Below are 20,910 nucleotides of genomic sequence, written 5' to 3'. Positions count from 1 at the left end.
AGGGGTACCAGATCCATAATAGACTATATCTTAACAGACTTCGAATCCAGTAAATCTGTTAGGAATGTAAGAGTTTTCCGCGGATTTTTCGATGATACAGACCACTATCTGATCTGGTTGTTTTTTTTGTTTTTTTTTGTTTTTTTTTTGCTAGGGGCTTTACGTCGCACCGACACAGATAGGTCTTATGGCGACGATGGGACAGGAAAGGACAAGGAGTTGGAAGGAAGCGGCCGTGGCCTTAAGGTACAGCCCCAGCATTTGCCTGGTGTGAAAATGGGAAACCACGGAAAACCATTTTCAGGGCTGCCGATAGTGGGATTCGAACCTACTATCTCACGGATGCAAGCTCACAGCCGTGTGCCTCTACGCGCACGGCCAACTCACCCGGTATATCTGATCTGTAGTGAACTAAGTATCTCTAGGCCTAGGGTAGAGAAAGTGAAATCTGTCTGCAAACGAATAAGGGTAGAAAATCTCCAGGACAAGAACATTAGACGGAAGTACATGGATATGATTAGTGAGAAGTTTCAAACAGTAGACAGTAAGCAGGTTCAGGATATAGAAAGTGAATGGGTGGCATACAGGGATGCTGTAGTAGAAACAGCAAGGGAATGCCTAGGAACAACTGTGTGTAAAGATGGGAAAAGGCGAACATCTTGGTGGAATGATGAAGTGAGAGCAGCTTGTAAACGTAAAAAGAAGGCTTATCAGAAATGGCTCCAAACAAGGGCCGAGGCAGACAGGGAGTTGTACGTAGATGAAAGAAACAGAGCGAAACAAATAGTTGTTGAATCCAAAAAGAAGTCCTGGGAAGATTTTGGTAACAACCTGGAAAGGCTAGGTAAGCAGCAGGGAAACCTTTCTGGACAGTAATAAAGAATCTTAGGAAGGGAGGGAAAAAGGAAATGAACAGTGTTTTGAGTAATTCAGGTGAACTCGTAATAGATCCCAGGGAATCACTGGAGAGGTGGAGGGAATATGTTGAACATCTTCTCAATGTAAAAGGAAATCAACCTGGTGGTGTTTTGAACAGCCAAGCTCATGGGGAGGAGGAAAATGTTGTTGGTGAAATTATGCTTGAGGAAGTGGAAAGGATGGTAAATAAACTCCAATTTCATAAGGCAGCAGGAATAGATGAAATTAGACCTGAAATGATGAAGTATAGTGGGAAGGCAGGGATGAAATGGCTTCATAGAGTAGTAAAATTAGCATGGAGTGATGGTAAGGTACCTTCAGATTGGGCAAAAGCAGTAATTGCACCTATCTATAAGCAAGGGAACAGGAAGGATTGCAACAACTATCGAGGTATCTCATTGATTAGTATACCAGGCAAAGTATTCACTGGCATCTTGGAAGGGAGGGTGCGATCAGTCGTTGAGAGGAAGCTGGGTGAAAACCAGTGTGGTTTCAGACCACTGAGAGGCTGTCAGGATCAGATTTTCAGTATGCGCCAGATAATTGAAAAATGCTACGAGAGGAATAGGCAGTTGTGTTTATGTTTTGTAGATCTAGAGAAAGCATATGACAGGATACCGAGGGAAAAGATGTTCGCCATACTGGGGGACTATGGAATTAAAGGCAGATTATTAAAAGCAATCAAAGGCATTTATGTTGACAATTGGGCTTCAGTGAGAATTGATGGTAGAATGAGTTCTTGGTTCAGGGTACTTACAGGGGTTAGACAAGGCTGTTGTAATATTTCACCTTTGCTGTTCATAGTTTACATGGATCATCTGCTGAAAGGTATAAAATGGCAGGGAGGGATTCAGTTAGGTGGAAATGTAGTAAGCAGTCTGGCCTATGCTGATGATTTGGCCTTAATGGCAGATTGTGCCGAAAGCCTACAGTCTAATATCTGGGAACTAGAAAATAGGTGCAATGAGTATGGTATGAAAATTAGCCTCTCGAAGACTAAATTGATGTCAGTAGGTAAGAAATTCAACAGACTTGAATGTCAGATCGGTGATATGAAGCTAGAACATGTTGATAATTTCAAGTGTTTAGGCTGTGTGTTCTCCCAGGATGGTAATATAGTAAGTGAGATTGAATCAAGCTGTCGTAAAGCTAATGCAGTGAGCTCGCAGCTGCGATCAACAGTATTCTGTAAGAAGGAAGTCAGCTCCCAGACGAAACTATTTTTATATCAGTCTGTTTTCAGACCAACTTTGCTTTACGGGAGCGAAAGCTGGGTGGACTCAGGATACCTTATTCATAAGTTAGAAGTAACAGACATGAAAGTAGCAAGAATGATTGCTGGTACAAACAGGTGGGAACAATGGCAGGAGGGTACTCTGAATGAGGAGATAAAGGCTAATTTAGGGATGAACTCGATGGATGAAGCTGTACGCATAAACCGGCTTTGGTGGTGGGGTCATGTGAGGCGAATGGAGGATAGGTTACCTAGGAGAATAATGGACTCTGCTATGGAAGGTAAAAGAAGTAGAGGTAGACCAAGACGACGATGGTTAGACTCGGTTTCTAACGATTTAAAGATAACAGGTATAGAACTAAATGAGGCCACAACACTAGTTGCAAATCCAGGATTGTGGCGACGTGTAGTAAATTCACAGAGGCTTGCAGACTGAACGCTGAAAGGCATAACAGTCTATAATGATAATGTATGTATGTTTTTTTTATTTTTTTTATTTTGCCATCTCAAATTTAGGGTGCAGGTCTTATTCGGTGGCGGGTTGTATTCAGGATTATACGGTATAAACATAATTACCAACCTTCAACCACTTTAACAAAAGAAAAAACTCACAATTTTTTTCTACTTTTACGTTTATTAATAAAGAAATCTACCAAATCACAAACATATTTAAAAAGTTGATGTCAAAATAGCCTTCAAAACTTGTAACAAACACAGATATTTTAAACAATACCAATTCTATTAATCATAGCAATAAGTTCACCAAGTCAGGTGTTGATAGACTCAATTGTAACGCATCTTATGTCAGTCAAACAAGTACGAGCTTCCATACAAGATACTTGGAGCATGTTAACGCCCTGAAATATAACAGATTTTCAGCCATGGGGCAGGCCATACCGTAAGTTCACTAATATCAACCAAGACATGAAAATTCTCGAAGTTACAAGAAAAGGCCCCCTGCCCAATATTACAGAAAATTATTTTATCCATCTGGAACAGATTTTCAATCCTAACTTCAATCTAAATGTAATTTGAAAGAAATCAAACATTTTGACCTTTTAATTCGTATGTTCAGTAATCATGTCTCAGATAAAGATAATTCTTTCTTTTATAATCTCTTTAATTTCCCCTATCAGCAGCAGTCTTTCTTTCCACATCCTTCAGCCCCACCTTAGACTCCCCTTCCCTTCCCTTCCCTTTCCTTCTTTCCACCCTGCCCTCCTCTCCCTATCTACTTCTTTGTTTACAATGCCTGCTTCCTCCAGCAAGTCAGTGCTTGTTCTACATCAAACATTAGATACACTGTACATTTCACTATAGAGGTGAGTGTCATAAATAACTTTTCTCCTTTTTAATTACTTTTCTGTATGTTTATTCATTCCTAATTCTGGCTATCTTTTCCAGATTTATTTCATTGCCCAAGGTAAAAACTCAACTTAAAGACATCTTATAATGACAAGATCATAACCATAATTTTTGTTATTATACATATTTTAATGTTATAATTATTCCTGCAACATTGTCTTTGTCTGGTATACTGTACATATGTCTTAGTTATCACATAATCTGTTTAATTTTTATTTGGATGAAGATGGCTACTAAGTGGCTGAAACTAATCCCAAGACTGATGTATTATTTACTTGATATATTGTATTGAAAAGGTGGACCCCTCTTGTCAATTTATTTCTCCTCCATACTTGTCAGTTGCAGGTCTCGGCCACGTAACACATCTTGTACATTATCTCTCTACATGTCCAGGCAAGGTTTCTTACTCTCTTGTTAATCTCCATGTCCAGCCTTGTATTCTGTATTAATTTACTCCTTGGTTATTTGAAACTGTCAACAACTTCAAGGCTTTGACCACCAACACCAATTTTCACAATGCCTTTGCCTCGTCTTTCTCCTCCATATCACCATGGTCTTTCTTTCTCTGCACTGATTTTCATACCATATTTTCAATTTTCTTGTTTAGTGCATCAAATTGTTCTTGTACTTCTTTGCTGTTTGTTCCCCAGACCACAATATTGTCTGCAGACAGAAATAACTTCATCTCCCTATTCCAAATGCTTCCTTTGTCTCCTGTACACTTTCGTCCATAACCATTAGAAACAAAAGAGGTGACAGCACACTCCCCTGTCTTAGTCCAGTTTCATTTCAAAACCGTTCCATCTTTAGAACCGGAGTCTGAACGGCGCCTATGCAGTGTACTCAAGTCTCTCTTTTACCATGGTTTCCCAAATATTTTCCCTGAACACACTGCTAGATATATGAATGTCATGACCAGAGCATTTCCATGTTCCCAATTCTTTTCCATTAATTGCTTCATGATGAAGATTGGGTCCACTGAAGCCGTACTGTTCCTCTTGCAACTCTCCTTCTCATTCTCTAATATCCTTTACAGTACTGTTGCCACTATAGTTATTATTCCTTTTCCCCAGTCTTCTGGCACACGTTTTTGTTTCTTTATGCACCTTAACAATCTGTACACCCACTGCAATCCAACAGGTCAAGCAGCCTTTATCGTCTCGACACTAATTTCATTCGCCCGTGGTGCCTTCCCCATTTTCTTTTTACGGATTACTAAAGCCACCTCTAACAATGTTATTCTACTGTTGATTACACATGCTTGAATCCGTATTATCGTAAGTATTAACTTGTGGAAAACTTAATGTTAAAAAAATTCCACCTTTACAATACTGTGAGACTGGGCAAGTTGGCCGTGCGGTTACGGGCTTGCACCTGTGAGCTTGCGTCCGGTTTTCCGTGGTTTCCCATTTTCACACCAGGCAAATGCCAGGGCTGTACCTCAACAAAAGCCACGGCCGCTTTCTTCCCACTCCCGGCCCTTCCCTATCCCATCGTCGCCATAAGACCTATCAGTGTCCGTACGACGTTAAGCCAATTGTAAAGAAAAGAAAATACCATACTGTGAAACGTCTTTAATGCTAAGACTACATCATGCTATAAAAACTAGAGATGTTTCATCCAGCACTTTATCAAAATACTATTTCAATCTTCTCTTTATTTCTTCTGGATGTATAATTAACTCTCCACCTTCCCCTTTCATCAGCTTTGTATAAACTATTTCTTTCCTATTACTTCATATAATTCCATACAGGATTCCTTTACTGCCAACTCCATCTGTTTCCTTCTTTTGTGTAAATTCTTTGGAACTTTTATACTCTTACTATTTTCTCACATTTTCTTTTATAACCAAGATACGTCCTTTTGCTTTCTTCTCTTTCATCTCTATTCCATTCTTGCCATGCTTTCTTCCTATTCTTTCACTGCTTCCCTCACCTTCTCATTCCACCATAGCAACCCGTTTTCTTTCACTCTCATCGATGTCTTACTACGGGCACTCACTGCTTCACTAAGATTTTGAATTTGAATTTGGACCATTCAACTTCCACATTTCCTACTTCAGTAACTGGAATCTGTTGTCAGTCTCTCCAGGATTTTTTTCTTGAATTTTTCTGTATGTCGCACAGACAAAGGTCTTAGGGCAACAAAGGGATAGTAAAGGCCTCGGATTGTGAAGGAAGTGGCCATGGCCCTAATTAAGGTACAGCCCCAGCATTTTCCTGGTGTGAAAATGGGAAACCATGGAAAACCTTCTTGAGGGCTGCCGACAATGGAGTTGGAATCCACTATCTACCGGGGGCAAGCTCACAGCTGTGTGCCCCCAACCGCATGGCCAACTCGCTCGGTCTCCAGAAATCTCTCAATTTCCACATTTTTAATTTACTATTTCTTATCTCTTATGGAATTCGATGGGGAGCTATCAATATTAATGGGGCTTATGGAAGAAAGAAAGAAAGTAGAACTGGCTGCATCAGCAAAACGGATGCACCTGGATATGCTAGGAGTATATGATATTCGGGCAAGGGGAGATAACGAGAAAGAGATAAAGAAAGATAAAGGGTCCTTGAGGGGTGTTAATAAGGTGGTGTGTGTGTGTGTTTTTTTTTTTTTTTTTTTAATGTCACACTGACTGTGTTAAAAACGGAAGGGCAGAGTGTTGGGTAGGGCTGTTCATGAGGAATACTATTGCATGTAACATAGTTTCTGTTACGCACGTAAATGACTGAAATATGTGGGTAGAATTAGCAGCTGGAGGATTCAGGACAAGAATTGTCTCAGTGTATTCACCATATGAGGATGCAGATGAAGATGAAATTGACAAGTTTTATGAAGCATTGAGTGACATCGTAGTCAGGGTCAACAGCAAGGATAGAATAGTGCTAATGGGCAATTTCAATGCGAGAGTTGGAAATAGAACTTAAGGTTACAAAAGGGTGATTAGTAAATGTGGGGAAGATATGGAAGCTAATAGGAATGGGAAGCGTTTGCTGGACTTCTGTGCTAGTATGGGTTTAACATTTATGAATACATTCTTCAAGCATAAGGCTGTTCAGTGCTACACATGGGAAGGTATGGGTACAAGATCCATAATGGACTATATCATAACCGATTCCGAATTTAGGAAATCTGTTAGGAATGTACAGGTTTTCCAGGGATTTTTCGATAACACAGACCACTATCTGATCTGTAGTGAACTAAGTATCCCTAGGCCTAGGATAGAGGAAGTAAAATCTGTCTGCAAACGAATAAGGGTAGAAAATCTCCAGGACAAGGAAATTAGATGTACATGGATATAATTAGTAAGTTCCAAACAGTGGACAGTACGCAGATTCAGAATATAGGAAGAGAATGAGTGACATACAAGTATGCTCTAGTAGAAACAGCAAGGGAATGCATAGGAACAACTGTAAGGATAGGAGAAAGCAAATATCGTGGCAGAATAATGAAGTGACAACAGTTTGTAAACGTAAAAAGAAGCCTTATCAGAAATGGCTCCAAGCAAGGGCTGATGCAGACAGGGATTTGTACGTAGATGAAAGAAACACAGCGAAACAAATAGTTGTTGACTCCAAAAAGAAGTCATGGGAAGATTTTGGTAGTAACCTGGAAAGGCTAGGTCAAGCAGCAGGGAAACCTTTCTGGACAGTAATAAAGAATCTTAGGAAGGGAGGGAAAATGGAAATGAATAGTGTTTCATGTAATTCAGGTGAACTCGTAATAGATCACAGGGAATCACTGGACAGGTGGAGGGAATATTCTCAATGTAAAAGGAAATCTTCCTGGTAACCTCATGAACAACCGAGCTCATGGGGAGGAAGACAATGATGTTGCAGAAATTACAATTGATGAAGAGGAAAGGATGATAAATTAACCCCATTGTCATAAAGCAGCAGGAATAGTTGAAATTAGACCTGAAATCCTGCAGTACAGTGGGAAGGCAGGGATTAAATGGCTTCAGAGAGTAATAAAATTAGCGTGGAGTGTTGGTAAGGTATCTTCTGAGTGGACAAAAGCAGTAATTACACCTATCTATAAGCAAGGGAACAGGAAGGATTGCAACAACTATCGAGGTATCTCATTGATTAGTATACCAGGAAAGGAAGGATGCAATCAGTGGAAGTTGGATGAAAACCAGTGTGGCTTCAGACCACACAGGGGCTGTGTCAGGATCAGATTTTCAGTACATGCCAGGTAAAATTCTAAGAGAAGAATAAAGATTTATGATTATGTTTTGTAGATCTAGAGAAAGCATATGACAGAGTACTGAGGGAAAAGATGTTCATCATACTGGGGGACTATGGGATTAAGGGTAAATTAGTAAAATCAATCAGAGGCATTTATATTGACAATTGGGCTGCAGTGACAATTGATGGTAGAATGAGTTCTTGATTCAAGATACTTACTGGGGTTACACAAGGCTGAAATATTTCACCTTTGTTGTTCATAATTTACATGGATCATCTGCTGAAAGGTATAAATTTGCAGGAAGAGATTCAATTAGATGTAACATTCAGCTTATAACTGACACTCAAAGAGAGGGAGAAACAGTTCCATACATAACAATAAAATGAACTTCCAAAAATCCTCAATATGTGACATTTTACTCTAGCGGGCCTCCTCAAGCAACTAATCCTTCAAAATGAACTTCTGAAATCTATTTATTGTAGAAATAAGTAAATGAAGGGATTTACCTTTTGCCAATCTAATGGGGTTCAGTGTTTGAGGCCTCTGGCCCACTTAAGTGAATTTGAAAATAACTAGGTTCTAACAACGTGAGTATGCTGTAACAAGATGTTAGAACCTAGTTATTTTCAAATTTACTCAATTTCATCCCAGTTTTTAATGTCAATTTGTATATATTTGTTTCATGTCAATTGTGTGCATGTACATTTGTTTAGTTATTAGATGTTTTCAATTAAGGCTGAAGATGGCCAGCCCCGGCTGAAACTAGTCCCTAATTCATGTAATTTAGAATATTGCATATTATAGTATTGAACGGTGGACCATTACTACATTAATTTAATAATTATATTGTAATTACATTTCAATATGGATCAGAACCATGAAGTTTATAACCTATGACTGGATGAAATGCTTTTGCAAATAATAACTCTCGCAGGACCTGTTGGTCTACAGTGGCTGTATAGGCTAGTTAGATGTACTTTCAAAGAAAAATAAATACCAAATGACTAGAGTAAAGAAGTAATAATACCTATCTTTCAGAACGGCAACGAGAAGATATCTGATAATTATCGAGGAATCACTCTCGTGACTCACGCAACAAAAATATTTGAAAGGTACTAGAAAAGACAACGAGAAAAAAGTTGAAAGGGCAATTACAAGAGGAGCAATATGTTTCTCGAAATGGAAGATTGATGCTAGACGTCATCTTCAGTATGAGACAGTTGATGGAAAATCATAGGAAGGACAGAAGAGATATATTGATGACATTCCCTGAAGTACAAAAGGCTTACGATAGTGTACCAAGAACAACGATATGGAAAGTAATGTAACGGGAATGATTCGGAAAACCAATGATAGAATATGTGCAAGAAATGTACAAAAATTGTTGCAGCAGTGTCCAGACAAATGTGGGTTTTGGAATGAAACTGGACAAGACAAGGAGGTGTCCTGTCACCACTGTTATGGATGAAATTGTGAAGGAGACAAAGGACAGGGGAGCTGAAGGAGCAAACAACTTGACATGTTGAGCGAGACTATTGAAAATTACGGAATAAAAATCAGTGGGGAAAAAAGTAAGACAATGGTGTGGACTACATGGGGAAGGGCTGGACATGGAGATCAGAGTGACGAGAATTAAATGTGATAGAAAAGACAAGAAGTAGATGATGGAGAGCCAGTTACAATGAGGGAACACAAGAGAGTGAAAGGAATCAAGAAGAAATCTGGAATGAAACACAGTTAGGGAGCAACAAGGGTGATTGGATAAAAGATGATGTGCCATCAACATTTCAACGCAGAAGCTGAATGAGGAAAATGGGTGGTGGTGATTGATTGTTACATCCAAACGCATCCTCTTTGCTAATTCAGCCAGTTCTACTTTCTTTCTTCCATAACCCCATTATTGTAGAGAAAGGAATAGAATTAAGTAATTTAATAGATACATACACACCAGATATTGTAATAGGAGTTGAATCATGGCTGAGAAATGATATAATGGATGCAGAAATTTTCTCAACAGTCAAGCTAGCGTTGCTGGAACAGCCCGACGTACTTAATACGCACCGTACGAAAAAACTTGATCATTTCTTCCAACAAATGTTTCAACAGAGTTATACATCAACTTGACTGTCTTTTAGATCCAATCGACTACCAACATAATTACTGACATCCGCTAGCTTCGACATACGTTTTATCATTGGCAACGCCTCTACAAGAAGTTCCATTTTGTTCTACTTTCAGATACACCAACCGTATACATTTTAACATGTTTATTACGTTCACACTTCCGTTTTAAATAACTGACAGTGATTTTACCATCTTGGATTCAAACCATGGGAATTGAAGAAACATCCTCCTTTGATGATTGTGTTTACACTCAAGGCCATCACAGTCTTAATGATGATATATAAAAAAGGATCCACTTTAGTTTTAAACTCTCAAAATTCATGTTTAACCACGTTTTAATCTTCAAAAACAGTTAATTTACTCTCCTTTAACATACATTGGTGCATTATCGTTGTTTTAGATGTTATTGTATAATGTTTTACGAAATCATTGCTCAACATTTTACCCTATAATTTATAAGATTAGAATGACTCCATATGTATTATTTTTAAGATTGATATAGGCTGATGATGCCCGTAAAGGAGGGTGAAACATGTACCATTGACTTTTACGTATTACGTATAAAATTTTTGGATCATATTGTATTGTATTGAACAGGTGGACATAAAATATTGTAATAATATTTGAGACATACGTCAACTTCAATACGGAACCAAAATGAGAATAGTTACTTGTAACTGGTATGTTCCGAGCTGTCAGCGGAGAGATGGCGTGGAATGACATTAGTAGACGAATAAGTTTGAATGGCGTTTATAAAAGTAGGAAAGATCACAATATGAAGATAAAGTTGGAATTCAAGAGGACAAACTGGGGCAAATATTCGTTTATAGGAAGGGGAGTTAGGGATTGGAATAACTTACCAAGGGAGACGTTCAATTAATTTCCAATTTCTTTGAAATCATTTAGGAAAAGGCTAGGAAAGCAACAGATAGGGAATCTGCCACCTGGGCGACTGCCCTAAATGCAGATCAGTATTGATTGATTGATTGATTGATTGATTGATTGACCTGCACAAATGCACATTAAAGGTATACAACAGTCCACAATCCAGAGAGACATTTAAAGCTTATTTACCTGAGTGATATCATCTGTGTGAGATTCCCAGTATCCTCCAAGAAGTTTGCTTGATCTTGCATCCCAGAAAAGTATGAACGCATCCTCATTCACTAACTCTGTGCCTGCACATATCCAGCGATCGTTGGGTGTTACATCAAAGCTAAGAATTGGTTTGACCTTTTCTGATGTGTCTAGAGTCCCTGAAAGATCAATCAATAATACCTTTAATTTCACTTTTTCTCCTTTTTCTTAGGGGCATCACATAGTTAGTACTCTGTTTACTGGCCACAATACCTTTCGAGAAGATTTTCAACAATATTTGACTCTTTTATGCTTCCCAATACTCCCATATTTTTCACATCAACTAATTCACAGTTGAGAAAAATGAAAATTTACAATTTAGGACCTGAACTGTGACAAATATTGCTGGAAAGAGAATGGTAAGAAAGGGAAACTCACAGAGGAAGGTGGGAGGTGGAACAGGGCAGCAAGAGGAGAGAAAGGAGGAGGTTTTGCAGGGAGACCAAGAGAGAAGGTGGGCGACTCAATTGTTAGCTATGTGGGGAAAGTGTGTAGAGGAAGGGGAACCAGGGTACAGTGTTATCCAGGTAGTTGAGGAAAATAAACAGAAGATATTAAAGAAATAGCTACTAACATAATTGAGGTTATGTAGGATCTGATTCCAGCAGCACAAAAGAACTTTAAGGAAGCAGAGATTGTTATCAGTGTGGTCGGTACTGTGTAGCAGGGTGATTGAGGATTTTATGCGACTTGGTAATGGGTATGTGGGAAATTGTAGGTGAAATTCTGTAGATTCTAATGGATGGTAGGAGACTGGTATCTAAGTTCAGATGGTTTTCAGTTGAACTACAATGGTATATACAAGTTAGCGAACTTATAGCGGAGTACAATGAGGGGAAACGAGTTGGATTAGGAAAGTTTTTTTTTGCTAGGGGCTTTCCATCGCACCGACACAGATAGGTCTTATGGCGACGATGGGATAGGAAAGGCCTAAGAGTTGGAAGGAAGCGGCCGTGGCCTTAATTAAGGTACAGCCCCAACATTTGCCTGGTGTGAAAATGGGAAACCACAGAAAACCATCTTCAGGGCTGCCGATAGTGGGATTCGAACATACTATCACCCGGATGCAAGCTCACAGCCGCGCGCCTCTACGCGCACGGCCAACTCGCCTGGTGAATTAAGAAGTTGTGATGGCAGTATATAGGAAACATGAAGTCAAGTAAGGATCACATAAAATCGTTAGTGTTAAATTGTAAGAGTATTGTACAGAAAGGAAATAGAATTAAGTAATTTAGTAGAGATATTGTAATAGGAATTAAATCATGGATGAGAAGTGAAATTATGCGTGCTTACATTTTCTCATGGAACTGGAGTGTTTATCGTACAGAAAAGTTAGGAATGATAGGAGGGCGGGGTGTATTCCTACCGGTGAAGGAAGAATTTGAAAGATACGAAAAGTTAAGGTTGAGAAACATGAAATTCTAGGTGCAAGAATTATTTCTTAAGATAATAAGTAACTTGATGTTTTAGGGATGTACAGACCTGGAAAGGGTGGGGCTGACACTGATGCTATATTAGTTGGTAAGATAATCAGCCATGTGGGGAAAGACACAGAATGGAACTTTATTGTATCAGGTGATCTGAATTTACAAAATGTTAAACGGGACACGAATGCGAACAACAGAAAGCATGATCAACAAATGGTGAATATTTTATGATGGGAAGAACAACTGAATCGTAAAGTGACTGAACCAACCAGATGGGAAAATGTTCTAGAGATGGTGCTGATAAAACCAGATGTGCTCTACAGAGAAACCGAAGTGATAGATTGTATAAATGATCACGAAGCTGTTTTTTTTTTTTTTTTTTTTTTTTTGCTGCAGTAAAAAGTAAATGTGATTTAAAGGAATGTCACAAAAGTAGGACTATTAGAAAATATCATATGGTTGATAAGAGACACGGAGAAATTTTTGAAAAGCAATTATTATTAATGGAAATTTGTAAATACTCCATGGGAAGGGTTTAAAGCAATTGTTCAGCAGTGTGAAGACAGTGATAAGAAATGGTAAGGACCAATTACAAATATGGAGATTAAGGAGGAGGAGTAGATTAGAAACAAATAGGAATGATTGCGGGAGTAAGGTCTCCCACAAGTCCAATCCCTCGTCCACATCGTGGGAGATGGGCAACGACGTCATGTAGGGAATAGCCTGTGGGGGTGAAGTACAGTGGGGACTGTGGGTGTCCTGAGACCACTACGGTAGCTGTGAAAGCCCTACAGGAATCCTGAAATAGATGGCGGCTAACGGGGCTCTGGTGAAGTCACGACAGGCTTAGCAAGCCGCTGATGGATATTAACTTGCTTTCAAGGAAACAAGGAATGATAAGCTGGACAGATGTAGTAGACGATGACCCTGGCAAGGAACAGGATTACGAATTGGCACACTGAATATACAAACATTGACCGGAAAAGTAGAAGAGGTCGTAGACATGATGGAAAGAAGAAAACTGGATGTACTAAGGCTGGCAGAGACTAAGTGGAGGGGTGAGCGTAAGAGAGAGCTGCGGAGTGGTTTTTGGTTGTACTGGATAAGAAATGATGAAGGAAAGTGAAATGAAGTAGGAGTGGTAGTAAGAAATGGATTGAAAGAGGAAGTAAAAGGGATAAGTAACAGGTTGATAAAAGTCAAAGTAACAGTCAAAGGAAAACCTGGGGAATTGTACAAGTGTATGCTCCACACGCAGGATGCACGCAACAAGAGAAAAATGACTGAGGAATTTTTAGATACTTTTAGATATTTTAGATATTTTTTTTAGATATTTCATTGCTTCCACCATCAAGTACGGAAAATGTATACTAGGTATTGTCAGTATTAATAAAAATAATCTATACACAATATCTTAGTCATAATGCCTGAGTCACATGAAAAATAATTTTAGCTACCTATATTAGGTCAGTTTTTGAAATACCACATTCTAGATACTCTTCTACACTATAAAATGCCTTTTTCCCTAAACAATGTGACAGTATCCTGTTAAATGCACTATTGTCTAATGTTCAAATAGGTAGTAGAAGCTTATTGTACATCTTTAGCTGTTGATAACAGTGGCTGTTTGTGCTTTTACTAAGCCTGGAGTGAGGAGTATCCAGATCATTCTTGTATCTTGTGTCGTGCATGTAAACTGTAGATCTTTCTTTAAATTTGGAAAGATTCTCTTCCACATGCATAATATTTGTAAGAAAATATAAACAGGGAACTGTCATAATTTTTAGGCTCACAAAGGAAGTTTTACGGGAGTCTCTAAATTCTAATCCAGCAATTAGACGGGCTGCCTTTTTCTGCCAAATAAATACATTATTTGATGTAGGACAATTGCCCCATAACCTGATCCCATACAGTATATGAGGGTGAAAGAAAGCATGATGGGATGCAAATAGCATATCCCGACTGATGCAGGTTTTCAGTTTCTGCAACAGATTCCACACCACACAGGGTGAAAGAAAGCATGATAGGATGCAAGTAGCATATTTAACGTTAAGAATTTCATTCTTCAGATTCTGTATTGAATCAAGATTCATAATAAAGAAAGAAAAAGATAATATCCACCTTTTCAATACTATATATAGTATTGGTGGATATTATCTTTTTTTTTCTTTATTGTGCAAGTAGCATATCCCGACTGATATAGGTTTTCAGTTTCTGTAACAGATACCACACCCTGGCTAATCTGTTACAGAGTCCTGATGTATGTATTTCCCAGGTAAGTCTTGTATCGACATGTAGGCCTAATAACTTAACATAATTACGCCAGCCATTATATACAGTGTGATCCAAGGTAAATAGGATATTTTCTGTTTTAGTGACATTAATAGTTAATTTATTGTGATGAAACCAGTTTTCAGCAATTTTAACAGATGTGTTGACTTGGTTTTGTAGTGTTGTGATGTCAACATTACTGTTTAGGAAAGTTGTATCATCAGCATATAGACTTGATGTGCAGGGAACATTACATGATAGGTCATTGATATAGACCGAAAACAGGAAAGGTCCCAAAACAGACCCTTGTGGGACACCTGCTTTAACAGTTTCCATACCCAATTTTTATCACTTATTACTACCATCTGTTTCCTTTGATGAAGATCGAATGGCATTAATTTCAGTTCATGACCCTTTACTCCATAATAAGTGAGCTTATGAATTAAGATTTCATGCAAGACACAATCAAAAGCTTTTGTCAGGTCAATTAATATAGCACATGTGACTGTTTTATTCTCAAAATTTTTTGATATGTCTTTGATGACACATTCAACTGCTTTTATTGTTGAATTACCCTTTCTAAATCCAAACTGTTTGTTGTAAAGCAAATTATTTTTGAAAAAGTACTCGTCAAGTTGTATAAATATACGGGATTCAATAATTTTGCTCAGAATGGGTACTATTGTTATAGGGCAGTAATTTGATGGGCACATTCTATCCCCCTTTTTAAAGATAGGTAACACTTTAGACATCTTTAAACACTCAGGAAAAACACATTGTCTAAGCATTAAGTTTATTAAAAATGTCAATGGTATTAATGTCATGTCAATAACTGCTTTGATTATATTGTTGGAGAGACCATAAATGTTTTGGGTACTAGATGAATTCAATTTTGTGACAATACTTCTGACTGTTTGCAGATTTACTTCCACCCACCTAAAATCATTATTCAGTACATTTGAGGGAAGATCAAAGTTATGCAACCAGTGTAAGAAATTATGTTTACTTGCATCCTCATCTGATGAAATGCTATTATACTGATTACATGTGCTTTCATGTGCGTTGATAAAATACCTATTACAATGATGAGGTTCTAGAGGAATCACATCTTTGTTATTTGAAGTTTGACTAGCACTTATGATAGACCATGCAGCTTTGCCTTTATTTTCGCACTTTGGATACACCTGTCATTTGCTGCAAGTTTAGCCTAATATATGTTTTTTATGTAATTCCCTGTGGTTTTTTAATATTTCTTTATCCTCTAAATTATTATTTAGTTTATACTTACTATAATAAGCTAACATAATGCTAAGCATTTTACCCAAATCAGGCATAAACCAGTTTTTAACTCTCTTTCTTGGTTTAGAGCTGTTGGCCTTAATAGTTACAACTTTTTCAGGGAAGGCTGAGTTAAAATATATAATTATCATGTTAATAAAATAAGAAAATGCAAATTTGACATCACTCATGGAATAAAGGCTAGTCCAGTCTGTTCTTATTAATTTGTCTTGGAATTCATTAACCCCTTTAATTGATATGACATGTCTGAGGATATGCCATGTCAAGAAAACAACCTTTCACAGAGGACATAATGAATCATGAATTAGGTACACACTATATTTCGTTAGCAAGTTGCCTTCAACCTAATGCACTTCTGGTGAGATTCGATGTGGAGTGCTGATTGAATTGGCCATGTCTCTCATTGAGTATCCGTGCCCTGAGGACATTACTAAGCTATTTCACCACTGCATGACTTCCAGCTATTTCTTGTGGGATGGGCAATTTTACGAGCAGACGGATGGTGTGGCTATGAGAAGTCCACTTTCACCAGTAGAGGCCAATTACTTGATGGAGCATTTTGAGGAGGAGACTATTTCTTCAGGATCCGTCAAACCAAGAAACTTCACCTACTTCTAAACCACCTAAATCAGCAGCACCATTCTATTAAATTCACTATGGAGGTGGAGGCGGACAGATGCCTTCCTTTCTTGGATGTTCCAGTGAGAAAGAAACCGGACGGCTCCTTAGGGCATTCAGTACACCCTATGTCTACCCACACAAATTGCTATCTCTATGCAGATTCTCACCACCATCCAGCACAAAAACAGGGCATTCTCACAACACTCATAACGAAGGCAAAACAAATTTGTGAGCCATCAGCCATCCAGGAGGAGAGGGCCACACGCAAAGTCACGTTCAGGGAAAATGGTTACAACAATGTACAGATTTATAGAGCTCTGCATCCCAGATGGATGTCAAAGCAAAACTCATAGAATGAAGAAGTGTAGGCAACTGCCTTTCTTTCATCCACAATACCACAGATCGATTTGCCAAGGTCGTCCGCATGCACAATATGAAAACAGTGTTTGCCACAGTCAAAAAAAATAGCTTGCAGTTTAGGTAAAAGCAAGGGCAAATTGTCCCCACTATTACACCCTGCAGTGTACCAAACTCCCTGCACTTTCGGCAAGTTATACAATGGCAACTGTGTCTGGGAACACCAACGAAATATCCGTCTCAACCAGCCACACAAGTCAGCAATAGCTATCGTTGTGTTCCAAATCTTCAAGCTCCTACCCACACTGAACACTATCGGTCTACAATTTTACAGGAAGCTGAGTAAATACACGAAAATCCTAACAATTTCAACAGGGATGCCGAATATCAATTTATTTATTTATTTAAGGTGAATGGCTCATGGTGTGGGTTACTGTAGGCACGTCCTCGTTCGTGAAGCATCGGCAACGGCTGAGTGGCCTAGCAAGTGGTCTTGAGAGTCGGGATACTAGTTGCTATGGAATGGGTGTGGCCATCTCGGATATACTCTCATTCATGACCCTCCTTGTTCTCAGGTAGCTAGGACTATACAATCCACCGGTGGCCCGTAACCCATTAGAAGAGAGAACCTCATTTGGACTGTGTGTAAGTAGTGATGAAAGTGCGATAACAGGTATAACTTGAAAACAATGTTATCTTACTCATAGGTAACTAATACAGATATCGAGCTCGAATTATTATTATTATTATAATAATAATAATTATTATTATTATTATTATTATTATTATTATTATTATTATTATTATTATTACTACTACTACTTGTATGTATGGCTTGAAGTGTTTACATCCATTCAGTATTAGTATTATTATTATCATTTAAGTAGTTGAATGAACGTATTGTGTGTGAAATTCGTATCTGTTCCGTTAATGGAAATGCTTGTAAATTAATATTATAATATATTCCTCCCTGTATATATAAATTGTAATCCAGAATTGTGAAATTCACTGCAACTTCGAGAATGGTATAGGCAAGAGAACGATTGAGAATATTCCATCCACTGTGAACTGTGTATTAAGCACTCTAAAATTTTCATGAAGATATATTTTGTAATGTAACTTTCTAGAAGCTTGGCCAGGTATCAATCAAATCAAATAATAATACTGATCTGCATTTAGGGCAGTCACCCAGGTGGCAGATTCCCTATCTCTTGCTTTCCTAGCCTTTTCCTAAATGATTTCAAAGAAATTAGAAATTTATTGAACATCTCCCTTGGTAAGTTATTCCAATCCCTAACTCCCCTTCCTATAAATGAATATTTGCCCCAGTTTGTCCTCTTGAATTACAACTTTATCTTCATATTGTGATCTTTCCTACTTTTATAAACGGCATTCAAACTTATTCGTCTACTTATATCATTCCACGCCATCTCTCCGCTGACAGCTCGGAACATACCACTTATTGAAATAATAACATTAAGTTATTTATTAGACCACCTAATCAATACAAAATCGTCTTGGATGATTTACATAAATTTGTTAGCTAACTATTAGCTAACAAATTTATGTAAATCATCCAAGACGATTTTGTATTGATTAGGTGGTCTAATAAATAACTTAATGTTATTATTTCAATCTACATCATCAATACGGACCAAAAATGATATTTATTACATGTAACATACCACTTAGTCGAGCAGCTCTTCTTCTTTCTCTCAATTCTTCCCAACCCAAACTTTGCAACATTTTTGTAACGCTGCTCTTTTGTCGGAAACCACCCAGAACAAATCGAGCTGCTTTTCTTTGGATTTTTTCCAGTTCTTGAATCAGGTAATCATCGTGAGGGTCCCATACACTGGAACCATACTCTAGTTGGGGTCTTACCAGAGACTTATATGCACTCTCCTTTACATCCTTACTACAACCCCTAAACACCCTCATACACATGTGCAGAGATCTGTACCCTTTATTTACAAATCCCATTTATGTGATTACCCCAATGAAGATCTTTCCTTATATTAACACCTAGATACTTACAATTATCTCCAAAAGGAACTTTCACCCCATCAATGCAGTAATTAAAACTGAGAGGACTTTTCCTATTTGTGAAACTCACAACCTGACTTTTAACCCCGTTTATCAACATACCATTGCCTGCTGACCATCTCACAACATTTTCGAGGTCACGTTGCAGTTGCTCACAATCTTGTAACTTATTTATCACTCTATAGAGAATAACATCATCCGCAAAAAGCCTTACCTCCGATTCCACTCCTTTACTCATATCATTTATATATATAAGAAAACATAAAGGTCCTATAAAACTGCCTTGAGGAATTCCCCTCTTAATTAATACAGGGTCAGATAAAACATCACCTACTCTAATTCTCTGAGATCTATTTTCTAGAAATATAGCAACCCATTCAGTCACTCTTTTGTCTAGTCCAATTGCACTCATTTTTGCCAGTAGTCTCCCATGATCCACCCTATCAAATGCTTTAGACAGGTCAATCGCGATACAGTCCATTTGACCTCCAGAATCCAAGATATCTGCTATATCTTGCTGGAATCCTACAAGTTGAGCTTCAGTGGAATAACCTTTCCTAAAACCGAATTGCCTTCTATCGAACCAGTCATTAATTTCACAAACATGTCTAATATAATCAGAACGAATGCCTTCCCAAAGCTTACATACAATGCATGTCAAACTTACTGGCCCGTAATTTTCAGCTTTATGTCTTATCACCCTTTCCTTTGTACACAGGGGCTACTATAGCAACTCTCCATTCATCTGGTATAGCTCCTCCGACCAAACAATAATCAAATAAGTACTTCAGATATGGTACTATATCCCAACCCATTGTCTTTAGTATATCCCCAGAAATCTGATCAATTCCAGCCGCTTTTCTAGTTTTCAACTTTTGTATCTTATTGTAAATGTCATTGTTATCATTTGTAAATTTTATTACTTCTTTGGCCTTAGTCTCCTCCTCTATCTCGACATTATCCTTGTAACCAACAATCTTTACATACTGCTGACTGAATACTTCTACCTTCTGAAGATCCTCACACACTCCCCTTGTTCATTAATTATTCCTGGAATATCCTTCTTGGAACCTGTTTCTGCCTTAAAATACCTATACATACCCTTCCATTTTTTGCTAAAATTCGTATGACTGCCAATTATGCTTGCCATCATGTTATCCTTAGCTGCCTTCTTTGCTATATTCAATTTTCTAGTAAGTTCCTTCAATTTCTCCTTACTTCCACAGCCATTTCTACCTCTATTTCTTTCCAGTCTGCACCTCCTTCTTAGACTCTTTATTTCTCTATTATAATAAGGTGGGTCTTTACCATTCCTTACCACCCTTAATGGTACAAACCTGTTTTCGCATTCCTCACCTATATACAGAGACGAACTTGACAACGAAGTTAGTTACTGCTGAGTTATTGACAGAGTTAGTAATGATTTGGAAGTTACGGGTTGAAGAGTCATGGTGTAACAAGGTTATTCTTTTGACCACGTGGACGACAAGCTTTTAAGCAGTCAACTGTTTTTTTGTGTTTCAATGTTGTCATCTCGATGTGCAGCGACTGGCAGTCGTCTTTAAATGGCAGTTTGTGATTTGAATGTTTTGGTTTTGACAACAGTCATCAAGGTTAAGTGTTTTGTAAATATTGTGAATAAAAGATTGTACCAACTGACAGCATCTCGTGTGCATCTTTCTGGCTACGTTAGTAGGGTAGCATCCCGTTTCACGAATTGACAAAGCTCAGAACATTTTAAGCAAGCCTCGGACCTAAGGCAGTAATGGAGTCCGACTCCCATTTGACAGGCGAGGAACTACTTGGAAACAACTTGGCAAATTGATGGGTGTTAAAAAGGGAAGGGCTGTTCATCAGGAATACAATTTTTTTTTTTTTGCCAGTTGCTTTACGTCGCACCAACACAGATAGGTCTTATGGCGACGA

At 38.1% G+C, this 20,910-nt stretch overlaps 1 protein-coding gene across 5 annotated transcripts in view; it reads right to left on the bottom strand.

Annotated features, from left to right (window-relative positions):
- LOC136863898 (WD repeat-containing protein 89) overlaps positions 1-20,910 on the bottom strand; it is a 429,002-nt gene that overhangs the window by 278,175 nt on the left and 129,917 nt on the right. For all 5 annotated transcript variants that reach the window (XM_067140308.2, XM_067140306.2, XM_067140305.2 and 2 more), the window contains exon 5: positions 10,901-11,082. In XM_067140308.2, the coding sequence (XP_066996409.2) occupies positions 10,901-11,082 (182 nt within the window). The remainder of the gene's footprint in view (positions 1-10,900; positions 11,083-20,910) is intronic.

Source organism: Anabrus simplex, chromosome 2 (genome assembly GCF_040414725.1).
Source record: "Anabrus simplex isolate iqAnaSimp1 chromosome 2, ASM4041472v1, whole genome shotgun sequence".
NCBI lineage: Eukaryota > Metazoa > Arthropoda > Insecta > Orthoptera > Tettigoniidae > Anabrus > Anabrus simplex.
Note: the sequence above shows the minus strand (reverse complement) of the source record. Positions and strands in the feature narration are given on the sequence as shown.